The sequence below is a fragment of the Capsaspora owczarzaki genome (genome assembly GCF_000151315.2).
Source record: "Capsaspora owczarzaki ATCC 30864 unplaced genomic scaffold supercont2.3, whole genome shotgun sequence".
Taxonomy (NCBI): Eukaryota; class Filasterea; order Ministeriida; family Capsasporidae; genus Capsaspora; species Capsaspora owczarzaki.
Window position 1 is genome coordinate 2,016,632 of NW_011887294.1, and position 18,878 is coordinate 2,035,509.

The 18,878-nt window shown below is 53.4% G+C and overlaps 8 protein-coding genes across 8 annotated transcripts; 5 read left to right on the forward strand and 3 right to left on the reverse strand.

Annotated features, from left to right (window-relative positions):
* Nucleotides 1-1,437: 1,437 nt before the first annotated feature.
* On the forward strand, nucleotides 1,438-4,181 carry CAOG_02637 (catalase HPII). The gene is made up of 4 exons (XM_004349337.2): nucleotides 1,438-1,714; nucleotides 1,986-2,335; nucleotides 2,414-2,512; nucleotides 2,608-4,181. The coding sequence occupies exons 1-4, from the start codon at nucleotides 1,508-1,510 to the stop codon at nucleotides 4,085-4,087; spliced, it is 2,136 nt and encodes a 711-aa protein (XP_004349387.1). The 5' UTR covers nucleotides 1,438-1,507; the 3' UTR covers nucleotides 4,088-4,181.
* A 118-nt stretch (nucleotides 4,182-4,299) lies between these two features.
* CAOG_02638 (hypothetical protein) lies at nucleotides 4,300-5,764 on the forward strand. Its single transcript, XM_004349338.2, has 2 exons — nucleotides 4,300-4,616; nucleotides 4,733-5,764. Exons 1-2 carry the CDS (start codon nucleotides 4,326-4,328, stop codon nucleotides 5,669-5,671), a joined length of 1,230 nt encoding a protein of 409 aa, XP_004349388.1. The 5' UTR covers nucleotides 4,300-4,325; the 3' UTR covers nucleotides 5,672-5,764.
* On the reverse strand, nucleotides 5,687-8,715 carry CAOG_02639 (Presenilin2). The gene is made up of 9 exons (XM_004349339.2): nucleotides 8,161-8,715; nucleotides 7,365-7,874; nucleotides 7,169-7,236; nucleotides 6,858-7,078; nucleotides 6,679-6,777; nucleotides 6,515-6,600; nucleotides 6,251-6,428; nucleotides 6,063-6,178; nucleotides 5,687-5,976 (listed from the first exon to the last, which is right to left on the reverse strand). Exons 1-9 carry the CDS (start codon nucleotides 8,515-8,517, stop codon nucleotides 5,821-5,823), a joined length of 1,791 nt encoding a protein of 596 aa, XP_004349389.2. The 5' UTR covers nucleotides 8,518-8,715; the 3' UTR covers nucleotides 5,687-5,820.
* A 43-nt stretch (nucleotides 8,716-8,758) lies between these two features.
* Nucleotides 8,759-11,162, forward strand: CAOG_02640 (hypothetical protein). Its single transcript, XM_004349340.2, has 2 exons — nucleotides 8,759-8,987; nucleotides 9,092-11,162. Exons 1-2 carry the CDS (start codon nucleotides 8,801-8,803, stop codon nucleotides 11,104-11,106), a joined length of 2,202 nt encoding a protein of 733 aa, XP_004349390.1. The 5' UTR covers nucleotides 8,759-8,800; the 3' UTR covers nucleotides 11,107-11,162.
* A 256-nt stretch (nucleotides 11,163-11,418) lies between these two features.
* On the reverse strand, nucleotides 11,419-11,886 carry CAOG_02641 (hypothetical protein; the record flags this gene model as incomplete). The annotated part of the gene is made up of 2 exons (XM_004349341.2): nucleotides 11,419-11,519; nucleotides 11,601-11,886. The coding sequence occupies 2 exons, from the start codon at nucleotides 11,884-11,886 to the stop codon at nucleotides 11,419-11,421; spliced, it is 387 nt and encodes a 128-aa protein (XP_004349391.2).
* A 131-nt stretch (nucleotides 11,887-12,017) lies between these two features.
* Nucleotides 12,018-14,506, forward strand: CAOG_02642 (hypothetical protein). Its single transcript, XM_004349342.2, has 6 exons — nucleotides 12,018-12,594; nucleotides 12,666-13,152; nucleotides 13,221-13,306; nucleotides 13,391-13,566; nucleotides 13,657-13,729; nucleotides 13,838-14,506. The coding sequence occupies exons 1-6, from the start codon at nucleotides 12,084-12,086 to the stop codon at nucleotides 14,419-14,421; spliced, it is 1,917 nt and encodes a 638-aa protein (XP_004349392.1). The 5' UTR covers nucleotides 12,018-12,083; the 3' UTR covers nucleotides 14,422-14,506.
* A 6-nt stretch (nucleotides 14,507-14,512) lies between these two features.
* Nucleotides 14,513-16,819, forward strand: CAOG_02643 (GTPase EngB). The gene is made up of 3 exons (XM_004349343.2): nucleotides 14,513-15,437; nucleotides 15,533-15,625; nucleotides 15,721-16,819. The coding sequence occupies exons 1-3, from the start codon at nucleotides 14,541-14,543 to the stop codon at nucleotides 16,675-16,677; spliced, it is 1,947 nt and encodes a 648-aa protein (XP_004349393.2). The 5' UTR covers nucleotides 14,513-14,540; the 3' UTR covers nucleotides 16,678-16,819.
* CAOG_02644 (cell motility mediator) lies at nucleotides 16,712-18,485 on the reverse strand. Its single transcript, XM_004349344.2, has 7 exons — nucleotides 18,241-18,485; nucleotides 18,017-18,110; nucleotides 17,819-17,887; nucleotides 17,625-17,737; nucleotides 17,438-17,549; nucleotides 17,043-17,364; nucleotides 16,712-16,942 (listed from the first exon to the last, which is right to left on the reverse strand). Exons 1-7 carry the CDS (start codon nucleotides 18,293-18,295, stop codon nucleotides 16,805-16,807), a joined length of 903 nt encoding a protein of 300 aa, XP_004349394.1. The 5' UTR covers nucleotides 18,296-18,485; the 3' UTR covers nucleotides 16,712-16,804.
* Nucleotides 18,486-18,878: the final 393 nt, after the last annotated feature.

An 18,878-nucleotide genomic window follows, 5' to 3' on the forward strand; every position in this document is an offset into this window, starting at 1 on the left:
TCGGGAACAAGAAAGGCTCAGGTTGCGCCTCTCATGGAGGAGTACGACCGGGCAATGCGGACCTACGAGGACGCGATTGAGCCCGTCATGAATCAGCAGGACCAACTCAAGTCGACGATCGATGCCGACCAGGCCCGGCTCGCAGAACTCGAGGTAGATGACTCGGCAGCCGCTCTGGTTGCAGACGTGCGTGCGCAACTTCACGCGAACCAGCAGAGGCTCGCCAAAGTCAACGCGACCGTGAAGCAAATGGTCGCCGCAAAACCCAAGCGCCCCGACGTCCGACACGTCCGCGCGCTTGCCGCCTCGAAAGCAGCAGCTGCAGCACCGGCTTTGCAATCGGTTGCGACGATGGCGGTTGAGCAGGACGACTCTGACGACGAATGCGAAGAGGACGGCATTCCGCCGTCGCCCATGCAGGCGACTTCTGCCGCTCCAGCGCGCTCCAGGAAGAGAATCTATGAAAGAGACTCTGACGACGAGGCCGCTCCATCATTTGAAACAGCCCAGAGTGGCGGGTCGGACGAGAATGTGACCTATTCACTGTCGTCAAGATCGCTCGAGCGGCTGAAGGAGCCCCGTCTTGCTACCCGCAGCTCATCGCGGCTCATGTCGTCTCCAGGTGTGACACTCAGTCGTGCCAACACAATTGGCGTGAGCAGCTGGCTGACAAACGACATGGCGGCGATGCAGCTTGTGTCAACCGAGGAAAATGTCTCGTCCACGCCGAAAACCGATCGCCGGAAGCGACTCGCGCTATCTGACCTCTCCAATTCGAACTAAATGTGTTACATGTATGACTTTATGTGCAATTTGATGTATGTTATTGTTGTCGGGTTGATTAAACGACGATAATTCTTTGTCCCGATTCGAACCCGCGCACGCTCCCGGCCATAAGTACCCACAACATGACCCTATCGTCCACCAATACGGATAATATCGATTTTCTTTGCATCTTCGCTGCATGTCCACTGTCGGGGGCGGGCGGGAAGGTGCCGGGAGTGCTGCGGAGGTTGTCCCTCCTACAATGGGACAAGATTTTTCGCGCCCAGCCAAAGGTCAATGCAAAGTCAAAATTTCATATTGCTCCGACCGCCGCCATTTTTTGCACATCGTCTATATTAATAATACTGAACAAGAATATGAAGAGAGCTAGATGCAGGGTGGTCTCCATTTTTTGTCCCATTGTAGGAGGGTTCTCTCTAATACAGTACATCCTGTTTGTCAAAAAAACACGAAAACTCCTTTGTCCTTGTTCAGTTTGACAGATCTTATGGATCTGTTAAATTCAGCAAAAATCTCGCGGTACATGTATTTTCCTTCTCGTGTGGCTCGTCTGGCCGAGAGAATTACCTGCATGGAAGGAAAACAATGGTTTGATTTGGCGCAAGTCAATTTCACATCAACCCTTTGCCTCTTCACTCATTTTTTTTGTATCTTCCTTTTCGGTCTTTTAATCAAAATCTTCGCCCTCTTCACAAACACGAACACGCAAACACGCAACACTATGCCTCGAAAGGATGATTTGATGGAGGCAAAAGAAGCCCAGCTCTCAGAGCAGAAGCAGCAGCCACCCTTCATCACGTCAGACCACGGTGTTTGCTTTGAAAACGACACCGACAGCCTGAAGGCAGGTGTCCGTGGGCCGGTGCAGATCGAAGACTTTCATTTACGCGAAAAAATCACCCATTTCGATCACGAGCGGATCCCCGAGGTATGTTCGTAATGCAACTTTCATGTACTCACGAAGAGAGCGCGATACGCATAATGAGAGAAAGGGCGAGGAGAAAACGCAAGAGCAAAAAGAACGCTGCTCAGGAAACAAACAAAAAAAAATACGCAAATTCACGGCGCCATTTTGGAAGACTGAGACCTTAAGAAATACAAACCCACGCAATTGTTTGTTGTCGAACTGCGTTTTGATGCGTGTCCATTCACCGATTTCCTCTCAAAATAATCGATTCGAACAATCTCTGAACAAACAGCGGGTCGTTCATGCTCGAGGATCGTCTGCTCGAGGATACTTTGAACTCAAAGAATCCTTGAGTGATGTCACGCAAGCTGCCTTCTTGACCGACAAATCCGTGCGAACTCCCATTCTTGTTCGATATTCTCAAGTCCTCGCAGGTCGCAACGGCCCTGACATGACCCGGGACATTCGTGGTTTTGCCATTCGATTTTACACGTCAGAAGGAAACTACGATCTCGTTGGAAACAACATCCCGGTGTTTCCAATCCAAGATGCCATGAAGTTCCCTGATTTGATCCACTCTGCGCGCCCTGAACCTGACACGGAGATGCCCAGTGCTGGAGTCACTAATCATGACAACTTCTGGTGTGTAGAGTATCGTAGTGTGTAAATTGTCGTCGAGGTTCTGCTCACTTGTTGCTTTTCGTCGTTGAAACACAAAAGGGATTTCATTTCTCTGACACCAGAAAGCATGCATGCCGTCATGTGGATGCTTAGCGATCGTTGTATCCCGCGTTCGCTCCGCATGATCCAGGGTTTTGGGTAGGCTCCTCTTCCAAATCTTGCTTGAAGGCGATTCTTGTTTGTCACTCCCGAACTCTTCAACTGACACTCTCCCTTTGTTGATTGACATTCAGCGTTCACACCTTTGTCCTTCTCAACGCCAAAGGCGAGCGCAGCTTTGTCAAGTTTCACCTTCGCCCTTCAACGCTTGGCGTGCATGGCATTTGCTTTGATGAAGCGCTCCAGGTGAATGGTGTCGATCCTGACTTTCACCGACGAGATTTATTTGATGCGATCGCTCGGGGTGACTTTCCAGAGTTTGACTTTGGCGTTCAAGTGGTGGAAGAATCGCGAGAAAACTCGTTTGACTTTGATCTCCTCGATGCGACCAAGATCATTCCTGAAGAGCTCGTACCTGTGCGCTGGGTGGGAAAACTCGTCTTGAACAAGCATGTGGATCCGTTCGGCGAGAATGAACAAGTCGCTTTTTGCCCTGCAAACTTGGTGCCAGGCATTGACACATCGAACGATCCCTTGCTCCAAGGTCGCCTCTTTTCCTACTTGGACACCCAAATCAATCGCTTTGGAACGGTCAACTTTACCCGCCTCCCCGTGAATTGTCCTGTCGCTCCTGTTGTCAATAACCATCGAGACGGCTTTATGCAAGGCTGCATTTTCCGCGACAAGTTCAATTATTCACCGAATCGCGGAGCGAGCATTCGAGTTGATGCTCAGCGTGGTTGTCCAACCCATCCGACGCCGATCCAACCTGGAGCTACGAAGATCCGTGCCAAGTCGGAAAAGTTTGCAGATCACTACTCTCAAGCCATGCTCTTTTTCAACTCAATGACACCTATTGAGCAGCAGCATATTATTGACGCCGCTTCGTTCGAGCTTGGTTCATGCAAGGAAAGCGTGGTTCACCTGCGCATGCTCGACCATTTCAACCACATCAATCGAGATCTGGCTGTGAAAGTCGCAGCAAAGCTTGGATGCGCTTGCCCTCCTGCGCTCCTCGACTGGACGTACTCGACCCAGGTGTCAAAGCACTTGAGCATGCTGGATCCGCTCGGTGGCACTAGCGCCGGCTCGAGCGTGGAAACTCGTCAAGTTGCCGTGATACTTGCGGATGGGTTTGACGCGGAGCAGTTTCTCGCTGTCTCTCAAGGTTTAAAATCGGCCAAATGCGTTGCTAAAATCGTGGCGCCACGCAAAGGCAAGATTGAAAGCTCCAAGAAAACCGAAGACACCGCGGTCGAAGCCGACAGTACGTTTTTCACCACCAAATCTGTCGTATTTGATGGTGTCATTGCTATCGGCGGTGCTCCGAGTGTGCAGACCCTTGCAGCCTCTGGCGCTTGTCTGGCGTTTATCAACCAATCCTTCCGCCATTACAAACCGATTGGGGCTGTGGACGACGCACTTTCGCTGCTCTTGGACGTGTCCTCGTACGGCAAGGTGCAACTTACCGGCAAAGAATCGTCTTCCGTCTGTTCCGATCAAGGTGTTGTGTCGAGTGCACACGGTGCAAGTTCTGAGTTTGTCAAGGTCTTTCTTGACGCTCTTGGCATGCACCGATTCTGGATGCGTGATATTTCGCGTATTCCAGCTTAAGTGCTATTGGCTGAGCTTTAGTTTTTGATGTTTGGGGCATGATGTGTGACGACCAACAAGAACCGTGTAAATAGAATCTAACAAAAACAAACAACTCGTTTGTAAATCTCAGAAGCAACACCAGCTGACCTTCCGAGCAACCCCCAAACTCTGAAGCTCTCCATTCTATCGTTTTTCTGATTTCTGAGATCTTTTGCAGTCATCTTTTTTTCCATCGAACTACGCAACGACAGCTCGAATGACTGAATTCGCATTTCGAAGCCTCGCGTCGGACGCTGAAATCAGCCCGTGGCTCGATCATGTCGTCGAGTGCTTTGCAGACAAGGGCACGCCGCGATCGTACTTTGAGCGCCACTGGGCGATGGACCCGTTCCGGTCGCTGAAGGGGATTCGGATTGCCACTGAGCAGAGCACGCTCAGTGCTGCTGCGTTGCCGCTCACCAACGGCGTGATTGCCAGCTCTGTGCGCATCTACGATCGACGCGTCTCTCTGCATGGTCGCGTCCTCGGCGTTGGCGGCATTGGCGAGGTGAGTCGTTCGATTTCGTTCGGGTTGGGCAGCCAAATTTCTTCCCTCCAACAAGCACAAATTTTAAGAACAATCCATCAATCCATCCCAACCTTGAACTGGATGACTTTGCACAGGTATCTACGAAAAAGGCATTCCGGGGAAAAGGCCTCGCATCGGCACTCATGAACGATGCGCTCGAGTACATGAAACGCGAGGGAATTCCACTCGCTGCGTTGCACACCAGCAATCCGCTGACGGTGGCGTTCTATGCCAAACTGGGCTGGATCTCGGTACCACTATACTTTTACGAGCTTAGCATCGACCGGCAGCTGCTGGCAAGCGCGCCCAAGACACAATTTGACATTTGCGCCGTGCCAATCGCCAATCCAACGTCCAACCAGTCATTCGATGCCACTGAATGGCACGATATTGCACAGCTGCATGCCCATGCAGTGTCAACCTTTAGTGGCAGCTTTGTGCGGCTAAAGCACCCCGAAGCTTCCATCGACGCGGACAATGCGGAATACTGGCGTACCTGGATTGCAGCTGAGGCGCTCGAGCGACATACCACCTATGTGCTTGCACTTTATCCAGCAACGTCGGCGCACCAACCAAACGAGAAACAACCCCTTCTGGCGTACGGGATTTTCCATGTGCGCATCCATCCGAAAACCCAAACCGCGCTGCTCGTGCACGCTCGCGATTTTATCGTGCGATCGGATGCATCCACAGACGTGTCTGTGCTTTTGGCACTTGCCAACGAAGCAGCGTCCCTCTGGTATGGGTCGCATCACCAAGAGCCACTCCCTACCGTGATTGTCAAAGTCCAGCAAGGCCTGTTGCAAACCAACGCTGCATCATTCCCTTCCCTTGTTCAAAACCTGGAAAGCATCGTCGATCCAGGCTACATGTACAAGGTTGTGGACGGATGTGCGGTTGCAAATGCGTTACGGCGACCGGATTTGGCCGTCGACAGTTTGGAAGGCGTCGCCATGATTGAACAGCAACTTGCAGCATTGATGACCTCTGGCAATCCTCAGCAGCACATCTTTTTAGAAATGGATGCGTACTGAGCCCCGACAACCAAATGGCAATTGTTTTGTACTGTATTTTCATGCGATCACACCAAAACTACAAAACACACAAAAATCACACTCTTAATTCACAAAAATTCGCAAGGAAACAATGCTGTGTTGTTCACCTCAAAAGAAAAAAAAAGCGTCTAAACAAAGACTTGAACGGCTGACAATTGGTTGTTGAAGGGCACAAGAACCTCGTTCGAAACGTAGTAGAACAGCAGTCCAAACGCAATCGAAATGGGAAGCGCAGGGAGGGCACGTCGATAGATTGCGAGCAGCACAAGCGTGAGACAGAGGCCCTGTTGTGGCATCAAGAAGCGTGCGTTGGTATTTCAAAAAAAAAAAAAAAAAAAGACTGTGATGTCACGCAATGCTGATTACGTACCACAAGAATGGCAAAGAAGCAGGACAGAATGGTGCTCCAGTTGTTGGAGACGGAGGCCTTGCCAACAAGCACACTGTAAAAGATAAAGTCACCAAGACCAAGCTTCACACCGTGCTCTGTCGTGCAGAAACATGACAGTGAGCACGAGCAAGCATGAAAATGCGACAATGATGAGCTGCTGTACGTACCCTCGTCGTCTTCCGCAGGGGCAGTCGAGTCTTGGCTTTGCTCGGCAGCAGCGGTGGCGTTGGTGGCCTCATCTTCATCAGCGGCAGCACCAGCATTGGTGCCAGTTCGGCGCTGGCGAGCGGCGGCGGGCGCGGTGGGCTGAGCAGTAGACACTGGGGCGGCCTCGGGGTCATTGCGCTAAACAAGCGATGATGAAAGTAAGTCGAAAGAAGGCACAGCACAAACCAAGACAAAACAAACAAACAAACAAAAAAAAACCCTACAGCTGCCTGCAGCTGCGGAACCTCCTCGGCATCTTCCGAAGGAACGGGCTTGTCGACAGCGGCAACAGCAATCCAAGCCATTGTGGCTACAAGTCAAGCACACGATCGAGTGAATATGAAATGGCCAACGAACTTGCAATAAAAAAGGAAAATGTCGATCGTACAGGAATAGATCAAAGCGGGGAAGATCGGTTCGTTACGCTCCTGAGCAGTTTCGACGAGGACCTTGAGAGGACCACGCGGGCACAGCACGGCAAACAAATCTAAAGCGACAAAATAGCCAAAATGAGTCTGACAGGCCAAAAAAAAAAAAAACCTTCTTCGCTGCACTCCCGGGACGCACCGTAGACGGCAATGGCGGCAAGCAACACCCAGGTAGTCCACTCAGGAAGATGCTTGATCAGGGTCAGAGCCAACAGCGCAGAAGTCGTAATCAGGTAGGCTTGCTGAAGCAGGAGAGGAGCCTTCCAGTGAACGGCGACCACACCCACGCACCCAAAGTTCCATATGACGAACGCAAAGGTGACCCAATCCATTGCCACATTGTACCGATCAAAGACGAGTCTGAAAAAAAGGAGAAAAAAAAAAACAAAGTCGCGGACGAGTTAGCACGAGACAAAAAGCGCACGTCAACTATTTGGATCAACGGCTTACTCGAGGTAAATGTAGGTAAACAGGAACAAGAGCATGACGGTCGAGAGGAAGAGCCACATCCAGATAGCCTACCACCGCACAAAAAAAAAAAAAGAGATTTTAAAAAATCGAAAGCAAAAAAACGAAAGCAAAAAAAAAAAAAAAAAACCCGCAGCAGCTCCAACCTCAGCTCTCAGACACACAAAACACGCATTACCTTGTAGCAACGGTACTTGTACAGCAAAACGAGAACACACGTCATGACGAGAATGACACCGACGATAATCAGGGCGTTGATGATGGCGCCGCCGAAATTCTCAGCGCCAGAATCCGAATCTTCCTTGAACGCAATGTACGCGAGGTAGTCGCCGCTGTCCTGCGCATAGTACGTGATGGACTGGATGGACGCGACGACAATGGCCATGCACAGCGTCACTGGCACGATCAGCGCCATGACTTCCTTGGCGCCGTACTTGAGCTCCTCGTCCTCGTCCTCTTCTTCTCCTTCGGCAGCATCGCCAGCGGCATTAGCGCCAGCGTTGGGCGAGCCAGCAGCATCCGTGCGCTCGTTGCCATTGAGGCTGTTTGCATTGCCCTGCGGCGCAACGGCACGACGCGGCGGTTGAGGAGCGGCAGCAGCGCCAGGCTGCGAATTCTGGGTTGCAGCGGCGGACTGCTGCCTGCGACGCTCCTGCGCGTCCTCGAGCAGCTGCTGCGATCGCTGTGGCTGTACAGAGATACGTGTGAGATGACGATGGTCCAATGGCGGCAGCAGAATCGTGAGAATTTGCGAATAAAATAGATCAAAAAATTTGAAGCAAAAGACACAAAACAACGATGAGTGAGAACTTGGCTGGAAAAGTGGTCAAAAAACGACCGAAACCAAAAAGAGCGACGCAACGCTGCTGATATCGATGGTGTTGGTGGCGATGACGGTGGCGGAGGAGAAGAGGCAGCAAAGCGAGAGGGAAGAGCGAGCGAGCGAGAGAATGGAAAAACAACAAGAGTCGTACCTGCGTTGGGCTCAGGAGCAGCTGGTCAGTGCTGCTGACGGAAGACACGCTCTGGGTGTCAAAGTTGCCACGCGAAGCCATCTCTGCGTTGAGCGGAGCGGCGGCGGCAGAGGACGAGAAGGAAGACGAAGAGTAAGGCGAAGAACCGAGTGCGGCAGAGGCAGTGCGACGACGCTGTTGATCCGACGAGCTTGAGCTGGCGGGGTTGCTTGGGGTGCCGGTCGTCGTCGTCGTCGTCGAGTAGGACGGGGCTGGGGCAGAGGTCGGCGAGGAAGGGGTCAGCAGCGGAGTGTCTGCAGTCACAGAGTCGGTCGAGTCGGTCGAGTCGGAACGGGCGAGCTTGCCTCCACTGGACATTCAGCCACAAACGGGAAAGCAGGTTGTGGGGGGGGGGGAGAGGATGATGCGAGGGTTGCTAGCAAGAAACAACAACAACAAGGCTCGGAGAACTGAACAATGACAACGACAACCAGAGAGAGAGAGAGAGAAGGAAAGAGTGAGCCTCAAGAGTCTGAGAATTGACAGTGCGTAAAGGTGAAGATGGATGTATGAAATTGTAATGAATGATAAGCGTACTTTGACGGGGATCAGTCTGCTCTCATCACTCTGTTTGGTCCGTCGTTCTACATCTAGACTTGCAATGGCGCTGCCGACCAAGCTCCAAGTCGATCGAAGCCTCATCAATCCAAAGTTTGATGGCTACAAACTGGCGCCATTGAGCGCATCTTCATCCAGCCAACCGAGCACTCATAGCACGAGTAGTAGCGCGATGGGCGGTGGTGCGACAGTGAGCGGCATTGCGCTCCCGCCAAGCAGCCTCCGTCCATGTAAGGCTAGATGCAAGAAGCGCTCGATCCGCTCAATCTTCCAACAGCCACGCACTCACTGAATGAATCTCGTAATGACTCTGGTGCTTGTTTGCTACTTTTAGTGCTTGTCCAGCCGAACGCAAGTCGCCACTTTGCGCTCAACTACTTGTCGCAGTTTGTCGCGCACAACCACCTCGTGGCGGATCCGTTCGATGCGGGCCAGGACGGCGAACTCGCCTATTACATTGACCAGCAGTGGCAAGTCGTGCGCGTACTCGCTCCCCACGCGGTCGAGCAAGACCAGCCGTGCGCTGTGGTGGAGCATGTCGCTGCTTCGATTCAAGCGCCCGTTTCAGCGGCTCCTGCGCACGATCCATTCAATCCGACAATCTCCTTCCCAAGCGCACATCTTGCAGTGATTGCAGACGGCCTCGATCGGCTCCTGCTGTTCGACCGCACCTCAAAGCCCTGGCGACAGCTCGTGTCGACGTCGGTCGTCGTTCGAGGCGTTGACGGCAAAACGTCGCCCCTCGCCCCGCTTGTGGTCCGATCGACTGTCATGGATGCAAAGCAATCCAGTACAGTCGTGTGCTTGGTACAGACAACAGAAGAACGGCCTGCGACCAAGCCAGGCGCGGACACTTGCCTCGTCGGATTGCACGTTGTGCGTGTTTCTGTGCCACCCGTCGACAGCGCTCCCGCAGTCAACCCTTCAGCTACTGTAGCATTCTCGTTGATGACACCGGCGTCCCCGTTCTATGCTCATTTAGATCCGGAACAAGGCAGTCTGGTTGTTGTGACCGACCGAACTTTGACTTCCACCCATCATCCTGCCGCCACCGCCGCCGCAACCCAAGCCAGTTCCGCATCGGATCCAAAAGCAAATACCACACACGCAAGCGCTGCTACTCCAGCAACCCCTTCCGCTCCATTCACTTGGTCACAGCACGTGAGCGAAGTTTCAATCCAAATTCCCGTTCACCGAAGCGTTACCAGCAAGCAAGTGTCGTGCAAGTTTGAAAGCGAACATCTCAAAGTGACGGTACGCGGAGCTGCAACGACAGAGGTTGTGCCGGTCGACTTTGGCGGCGCTCTCTTTGATGAGGTCGATCCGGATGAATGCACCTGGAGCATTCAACGCCCGGCCAACGGTGGCCAACCCTTCTTGGAGGTTATCTTGGTCAAGGTTGCGGAAACACGCATGACTTGGACCCGTCTGTTCACAGATGGACCCTTCAACCATGTTGAGGCAACGTTGAGCGATGCCCAAAAGGTCGCCATCGCCGCCAGCCTCGCCAAGTACACGACCGACGAATCCGAGCAAGATATTCGAGCCGCGTCCAAGCGAGGACTTGGCTGGTCGGCGACGCCGACTTCCCAGCCAACCGCAGCGCCAGCATCGGCGTCAGCACCATCGCAGAGCAAAATTGAAGAACTGATCGACGATGAGGATGATGGACAGCCAATCGTTGGTTCCGATGCTGCTGCTGCTGCTGCTTCCCATCCACAACAGCCGACAGACATTCCTGAAGATTATGCAGCAGGGGCCTTTGCCCACACGGTCGAGGAGTGCGACTTTGACGACGTGGACAGCAGCAATCTGGCTCTGAGCGTGTTTGACTCGCATGGCCACTGCACCAGTACTCTGGCGCTCGACAGCGCACAGTTCTTGTTCAGCACTGCTGCCTCGCGCTTGCCATCTGGCTCTGTTGCGTTGCCCGCCTTTGCTGTGCGGTACAATGTCGACGGAGTCGTGTTTTCCGTCCACCCGTCCCAATCTCAGCGGTCTATCGCGCATCACTCGGCCACCTTCAACGCGTTTGGCTATGTGCAAGCGTCCAAGCGCGAGAAGAAATTCCTAGGAGGCGCGGCCGACGGGCGGTTTGCATTCCTGTGCGAGGCCAGTCGGCATCTGTTTGTGTTTGAGCAGCCAGGCACAACTGGGTCTGCCACAAGCAGCAGCTCTTCTGCCAAGCAAACGCTGCCAGCGTTCCCCTTAGCTCCAAGCCAAGCCACGACCGCTCGCCAATTCCTTGCACCGATCGAATCTGGCGCAACCGTTCTTGGTGCCGCTGTCGTCAACCGAGCCATTCTTGCCCTGACGGAAGACTACCTGTCTGTTACTCGTGTGCCATGATCTTCTCAAATGGGGGTTTGATGATGTGTCCTATTGGTACAATAAATAATGACAAGCAGCCAGCTCAGATACTTTGTTGTTTTCACGATTGGCAGGTGCTTGTCGTTTTGGTTTTGGCCCGTAGTTTGACATGAGCGCTCTTGGACGATTGTTTACTCAATGTAGCCGAGTACCAATGCAATCATGTATGCCAACGCGACGAGTAGCAGCGCGACGATCGCTGTTTGGCGGTTTTCCGCTCGCAATGCTTTCAACTGCGATTCTGTGCAAGCGAAACAAAAAAAAAAAGTTCAACCCATACACAATGAGCCATCAGTAAGAGCATTTTCGAATGAGGTACTGATCAATGATCACTCCAGTGGGCTCAATGGGCTCAATGGGCTCAATGCGTTCAACGATCGACCCCACAGCCACTGCACCAACCACCAACGCCCCGATCCGATCATGGCTCCAAGTTAGCAAAAAGCCCAAACCTGCGTTGGATCCACACTTACGCAGTTGTGCGATTTCGGCCTTGACGGCGTCGCGATCGCGTGTGAGCTGCTCCACGAGTGCGGACTGTGGATCCTGCTGCTCGCTCTGTGCTGATGTGGACTCGCCCTCATGTGTTACTGCTGCTGCTGGATCTGTCTGCTTCTGCTTGTGTTGCTGTTGCTGTTGCTGTTGCTGGTGCTGGCGCTGCGCGGCTGCGAGTTGCCGCTCAATCGAGAGCAGCTTTGGCTCGACTTGGCGCGTAATCTCTGCTTCGAGTCGCTCAATGCGATCCACCACTGAAGTCATCAGTGAACGTGAATTGAATTGAATTCAACCAAAAAATGAATGAGCGAGTGAATGGAAATCCCCCAATGATGCGCAATTTCAATGAGAAGGATGAAGCTCAGAATGCTCAGAATTCTCAGATTTTCACCAAGAACTCAGTCCTTTTTCCCTCTCTTCGATTTCAACAGACAGAACCACTACAACAACAAAAACTCCTGATGACAAAGCGGCGCATCGACGACAGCGAGGATTCGGACGCAAGCTTTGGTCAGGACGACAATGATCGGAGCAAGGACGCGACGCCGCAGCGAGCGAGCAAGCGACCGCGCGCTCAGAGCAAGGCGTTGGTCGAGAGCGACAGCGACAGTGAACCAGAACGCAGTCGCAGTCGCAGTCGGAAGGGAGCGAGCTTGGACGACGACGAGGACGATGAGGACGATGAGTTTGGCGGGAAATCCGCTTCAAGCCGATTTGGCGGGAAATCCACAGCACCAAGCCTGAAGCCAGCGACCAGTTCGGCCAGCTCGACTGGCTCGCGTCCCAAGGCGGCTGGACTGGGCCTGTCATCCGTGTTTGACTTTGATGACGAGATCGGGAACGACGACCGCGCTGCCAAGCCGAAAGCCCGAGCGACGCCCACGAAGACGCCGACCAAGACGCCAAGCAAGCCCACGACGCCGACGCCGGCCGCCAAAGTGGAACGAACGCCGTCGCAGATCAACAAGCCAGGTAATGGTTTGTGTTTCTTTGGTTTAAGCGCACGCCAGAGTGTTGCTCACTGATCGGTGGGTTTGGAACAGGATTGTCGCCTTCTGCTCAGGCGCTTCGACTCAGCTCCGCGACTGCTGCCACGCTCCAACGCAAGCCAACGCGAGAGGTTGATGCCGAAAAGGAAGACGCCACCCCGCGCATGGATTCGCCCGCCAAACCAGTCTCATCCCGGCGTTTGGTCACCGAGACGACGACGCCAGCAAGCTTAGCCTCGGTTGTTGTTCTGGACGACTCGGAAGCCGATTCCGTTGCACCCATGAACATCGTTGCACCCAAGACAAAGTCTATTGCTGCCGCCACGCCGAGTAAAACGGTTGCCGCTCTGACAAAGACCGTGTCTTTGGAGCCGGAAGCGCCGAAATCTGCAACAAAACCAGCGATCGCTGCTCCAGCTCTCGCCCATGCATCCTCTGAAACCGCAACGCCAAAGCAACCTGCAGCGAAAAAGACACCCATTGTCCCCATTCTCGCCCCGTCGTCTGACGAAACCCGCGAGCAGCAGACGGAGTCCAAACGGTAGGGCTATCCGAGTTCTTGCTCGCGAGCTGACACTGACTCTCACTTGTTGATTTTGGTTGGATCAGTCTGCGTGAGCGCGCTGCATGGCTGAAGATGTTTTCATCACGAAAGACCAATCTGGATGGCATCGAGGTGCCAAAACTGCCAGCTGGTAAACGCGAGTTTGATGATGCTGCTTGCGTCTACACCATCTTGTTGTACTTCTCACTTTTTGTTGTATTTTGATTTGCGCCAGTCTTGCGGGACTGCCATGGAGCAGATATTGTTCGAAAAGGCGGAGCTCGCAAGGAACGCTACCTCATCTCATTTCCAGGACAACTTCAGGGCTTGACCTCGAGTGGCACCCCCACAATCGGGTCGCTGGCCAAGCTGAACTCGCCCAATCCAGTCATGTATCTCGACTTTCCTGAGGTAAAGGTTGTTGATGTCAGAGGTGTTTTTTTTTTTTTTTCTCTTTTCTAACCATGCAGGATCGCTCACTTGCATCAATTGCTCAAACAGGGTCGCCTCAAACTCTTTGGCACATTGGTTTTCACCAATAGCAAGTTTGTAGCGCTGCAAGCCAAGAAGCAAGGTTGGTTTTTTTTTTGTTGTTTTCGGTTTGGATTTAGTTGCGAAATGTCGCGCCTGGACCCCCTCACTTGGTACACACTTTTCGTTGACCTCCGCGTTTTCCCCTCAGCTATTCAATGCGAGGACGTTTTCGACAAGGTTGTCACGTTTTCCGAGGCCACTTGGATTGGCCATCTCCAGGACAATCCGAACGAAGACCCATTGCCCCTTCCCGCATCGCTGATTGGCTTGGCCTCAGCAGCTCCGCCGTCGGTCAGTGCATCCCGGAGCCACAGCGCCTCTGCTGGAGTAGACATTCGTGACTTTTTCCGCGGTACTTCGGCCGCCCAGCCAACAGGCATGCCGGATTTGAGTGGCGACACGCCTCCAAGCAGTCAGACATTGGGTCGACGAGCCGTTCGCCGCCCACGCTACAATCCCGACTTTGGCGATGACAGCGACGCGAATGGCAGCGATCGTGACGATGGCGAAGCAAGCGCGGACGACGAGTTTGTCGCCTCGCAATCGTCCACCCGCCCGCGGCGGAGCGCGGCAGCTCGTGCAGCTGTTGTCGAGTCATCCGATGAAAGCGACAATGCCGAAGATGATAATCCCGACAATGAGCCTGAGCACACTGCAAATCCGGAGGAGGAAGACGAGAGCGAGAGCGACGCTGCGCCGATGGATGTTGATGAAGATGAGGATGATGATTAAGCTGTCGATTCTATGTATCTCAGAGCCATGGAGGTCTGTCTGTCTGTCTGTCTTATGCGATGAAAATGTACTGCACTTGCACTCCATCTTTTCCATTACCAGTTACCTATTATTGGGGAATGCTTCGTGGAGCAACAGTGCTGAGTGGGCGAGCCGCCGCTGCCGCCGTGATGGCGACCGTCACCACAACGCGATCTAAATCCTCGCTGATCATGTCGCGCATGCTCAACCAGGAGATGAAGCAACTGGCGGAGCAGCGCAAGCACGAAGAGCGCGCGCGGCTGAACGAGCTCAAGCAAGCCAAAACGACCGAGATGCAGATGCTGATTGCCGAGATGCAGCGACCGTCCCCGCGAGCTCAGAGTGCGCAGCAGAGCAATGCTGCAAGTGCGTTGTCAGCAGCCGCGGGTGCGAGTGCGCCGCCGGCAACGTCGAGCTCAGGCTCGGTCTTGGCGCAGCAACACGAGGCCGAGACGAAGGTTGACATGTCATCCAGCACTGCCAACGCCAACCGGAGCGCATCGTCGGATGGTGCAGGCGATGATGTAACGAGCACCGAGAGTGCTGCTGCTGGTGCTGCTGCGAGTCGCGGTCGAGGCCGACGGACACGAGCTCGACTGGCTGCCATGAAACAGTCAGACGAGACGGCGGATCACACGGCCGATGCCCCTGCCGGCCACCGCAGGCCATCCCTGGGGATTGGCGCAGACCAGTACTTGAAGCAGCTGCAAGAGAAGGAGCCGCCGCAGGCGCGCGGTCGCAAGGGTGGACGTGTTGATGTCAACTTGGACCAGAATCTGAGCGGCGATGGCGAGCGACGCTTGGATCTGAGCAACCCAGCTGACTTGAAAGAGTCCATTCGTCGTCGCATTGCACAGTGGCAAAAGCCGGGAAACGCCTACAAGCCCACAGAGCCAGATTTGCAGTTTGCCAACCGATTGTTCCAGCTTCCGTCGCAAATCGTTACTTCCACCTCTGATATTGGGCTCCATTCTCCTCCCGAAAAGTATCCCGAGGTAGGTTGGGGGGTTTTTCTTCTTTTTTTTTTGGTTGCAAGTGCTCTTTGCGCACACAGAAGGTTGCCTCACGCTCACTCACCTGAAATTGTCAGTTTGCCGTCATTGGCCGCAGTAATGTTGGCAAGAGCTCGCTCATCAATGCCCTTGTTCATTCGACCACTCTCGTTCGAACCTCTGCCACCCCTGTACGTGTTGGGTGTTGGTTTTGTTCGAGAACTTTTTTCACTTGACCGGGTTTGTGGCTCATCATGCTTCGTTTCTTGTCTTTTCATTCGCTCAGGGCCACACCAAAACACTCAACTTTTTCAGCATTGGAAGGCGAATCGGCGTTGTTGATTGCCCTGGATATGGCTATCGCGCACAAGAGGAATGGATGGACAACCTGGGTACCATGCTTTCAACGCGCTCGACCATTCGCCAGGTTTTGCTGTTGATCGACCCGATGCATGGCTTGAAGACGACCGATCTTGAGGTGATGCAGCTGCTGGAGGAGCTCGAAAAGCCATTCCAAATTGTGTTTACCAAGAGCGATCGCATGGATGGCAAGCTGGACATGGCCGTGATGCGAGCCACCGAGATTATTGCTAGACAAACCACGCACTGCATGCCATTCCCTTTCCCGGTCAGCGTGCTGCAAAACAAGGGCCTGGGTGTGTTGCGCCACTCGATTCTTCGAGCGCTTGACGTCAACAAGGACAATTGGCGACCGCAGCTCGAGCGTCCTTCCGATCTTCGCGCTGCGGCCAGAGCAGAGGCAGCGCAGCCCAGTTCATCGGACGATGATGCCCCTCCAGCAACGGTGGCGAAAGCCCCGCCTTCAGGTCCGCTGTCCGGCAAGGCGGCGCTGAAAGCCGAAATTGTGCGCTTGGCTCAAGAGCTCAAGGAGATTGAGCAGATGGCTGCGGAATTGCCCGAGACGCAGCTCATGTCACTCCGAGAAGAGAAGGACCAGCAGCGACGCGAGCTCAAAGCGGCTCAGCTCGGCCAGAATGAGGACGAAGACGACGAGGATGAGGATGGAGACGACGACGATGATGACGACGATGATGACAGCGACGATGACAGCGACGACGACGATGATGATGATGATATGCAAGCGTCAGAGCTCGCGGACGAAATGCGCGCGTTTGACGAATGGCGCGAGCAAACCCAACAAAGCCGGAACCAATCGTGGGCGCGCATCATGAACGAGCCAGCTGCGAAATCGCCCTCTGGAGGTCGTGGTCGACGACGATAGCTTTGTGCCCCCAACAAACGATGACCTTGTGAAACGTTGTATAACAGTATATTTGCTTTGTGTCGTCTGGCCGAGAGAGTTAAAAAAAAAAAAAAAAACAGCCAACAAAAACAAATCCAGAATTGGCCTAGTCAACACGAAGAGACGCAGAGGCGTAGGAAACAGAGCTGTCACGCTGGGTCTTGCAAGCACTCGATTGTGCATACTTGACGAACTTGAGATTGGGTTGGAAGGCGGTGTCGGTTGTGCGGACTGCGCGAATTGCCTTGATGATCCCAAACAAGAAAATGAGCAAGCGCAGCAAATGCATCTGGAGGGCGGGGTGGGGGTTAGGGTTGAACAAGTAAAATCCAGTCGGAACGTACCTGCAACAACACTCCGATGGGATGGCGGCCGCAAATAGTGTTCTTGGTCGATTTGAGATAGGCCGCAAAACCATCGCAGTCGAGTCGCTCAATCAGCGCCATGCCCTGGTGATCCAGAATGTTGATGGACTCGTGGATGGGCACTTGCGACGAGGTGGTGTAGGTATAGTTGAATCGCGAGCCCCAGTGGCAAAAGTCTGAGCTCACGACAAAAATGTTGGCAGGATTGGCGAGGTACGGGGCGAGGATTTTGCCGTACACGGCCTCCTTCTCTGTCGCCAGGGCGCCCACAAGAATCGGGACGATGGTAGCGTTGGCATTTCTGTGAGGGGGTTGCATTTGCCGTTGAGCGACTCTCTCCGAGGCAGTGTGCACACAAACAAAATGTTACATACTTGTTAAAGACTTTGCGAATGTATGGCAGGTGCATCTCAATGCTGTGCTCTTCTTCGTCCACGCTCTTGGTCATGAATTCGAACGACTGTGTCGCGTTCAGTTCCGCAATGACTAGTGCATGTGTTGGAACGTGGAATGTGAGAGATTGAACAAGACAAGTTGTCACGATTCGGAGAGCGACCTTACTGGCTGCATCCAGCTTTAGATTTCCCAGCGGAGTTGCGTATTCCGTGCAGCGGGAGAGTGCACATCCTTTCAGGTAGACGTGATGGGATGGCCCCAGGATGAAGACGCGTTGCCTGTTTTTTTGTTTGTTTTTTTTTCGAAATGAGTGCAAGTTGGGCAGATGAGCGTATCACATGCTCGGCATGATTGCATACACGTTGTCAGGAATGATCTGCTTGTACGCGAACGCTGCCGTCGGACCACTGTAGCTGTATCCAGCGTGTCTGAGCCAATACGGTTGAGGTCAGAAGATTGAGTTGAGCTCGCTCGCTGCTTTCAGCACCCGACTGTGTGACTCCGAGCAATGTTATTACTCTGCGCTCTGTTTTGCTAATTGTTGTTTTTCCCCTTACGGCGCAATGATGGCTCGGGCTGGTGTGTGGTTTGAGTCGGCGTCGGAGTTCGCAGCAGCGAGCCAGCCGTCCAGCTGCGATTCCAGCCGCGCGCCTGCGCCAAGATGACACCAATTGGCAAAGGGGTCAGTTGACCAACGAGCCATGCATCCAACTCGAATGTGCATTGTCCAGGTGGTCAGGACTTGGATGGGGGATGCGAGCTGATGACGCGTTTCACTCACCGCCTTCGTCGTACCAGCTGCCTGCGTGGGAAGCCTCGCGCACAATGCTCGACATTTTTTTTTCGTTTTGGCAATGTTACTTTGCTCGCGTAGTAGTTGCTTTCTATTGCTTCGTGTTCGAACTCGAGCGAACGTCAGCTGGAAAGTAAGCAAAATGACGCAAAACAAAATGACTGCGAAAATGTGGCAGCTTCCAAACAAGGCAACAACATGATCACAACTGCGGTTTTGAGGGCGAAAAAATAAGAGTCGGGAAGAATGGGGCAAAATGCATAAATTGCTGTTACGGGTTGAGGAGGAGAAGTCGCCGGGAATGTGGAAAGCCGGAATTCGACTGTGTGTGCGATCGGAAGTCGCTCGAGTCGAGCATGCTGGAACTCACACAGATGAAAGACAATCTGCTTCTACGAGTCTGATGAGTAACGTGCTGTCAGTGCGCTGGGCACGGAGCTCGTCAAGTCTTTCAACAATTTGATTGATCGACCACCATTTTGGAGGGAAGCACCTCGACTTCCTGTCTCTGGACATTGCGTGCTCGTGTGCTTGTACTTGTGTTTGCTAGCGCTGGTGTTCGTTCTGTAACAGTTGTCGCTTCCGGTTGCCGTCAACCAAACTCCAAAATCCTGAAATATGATAAT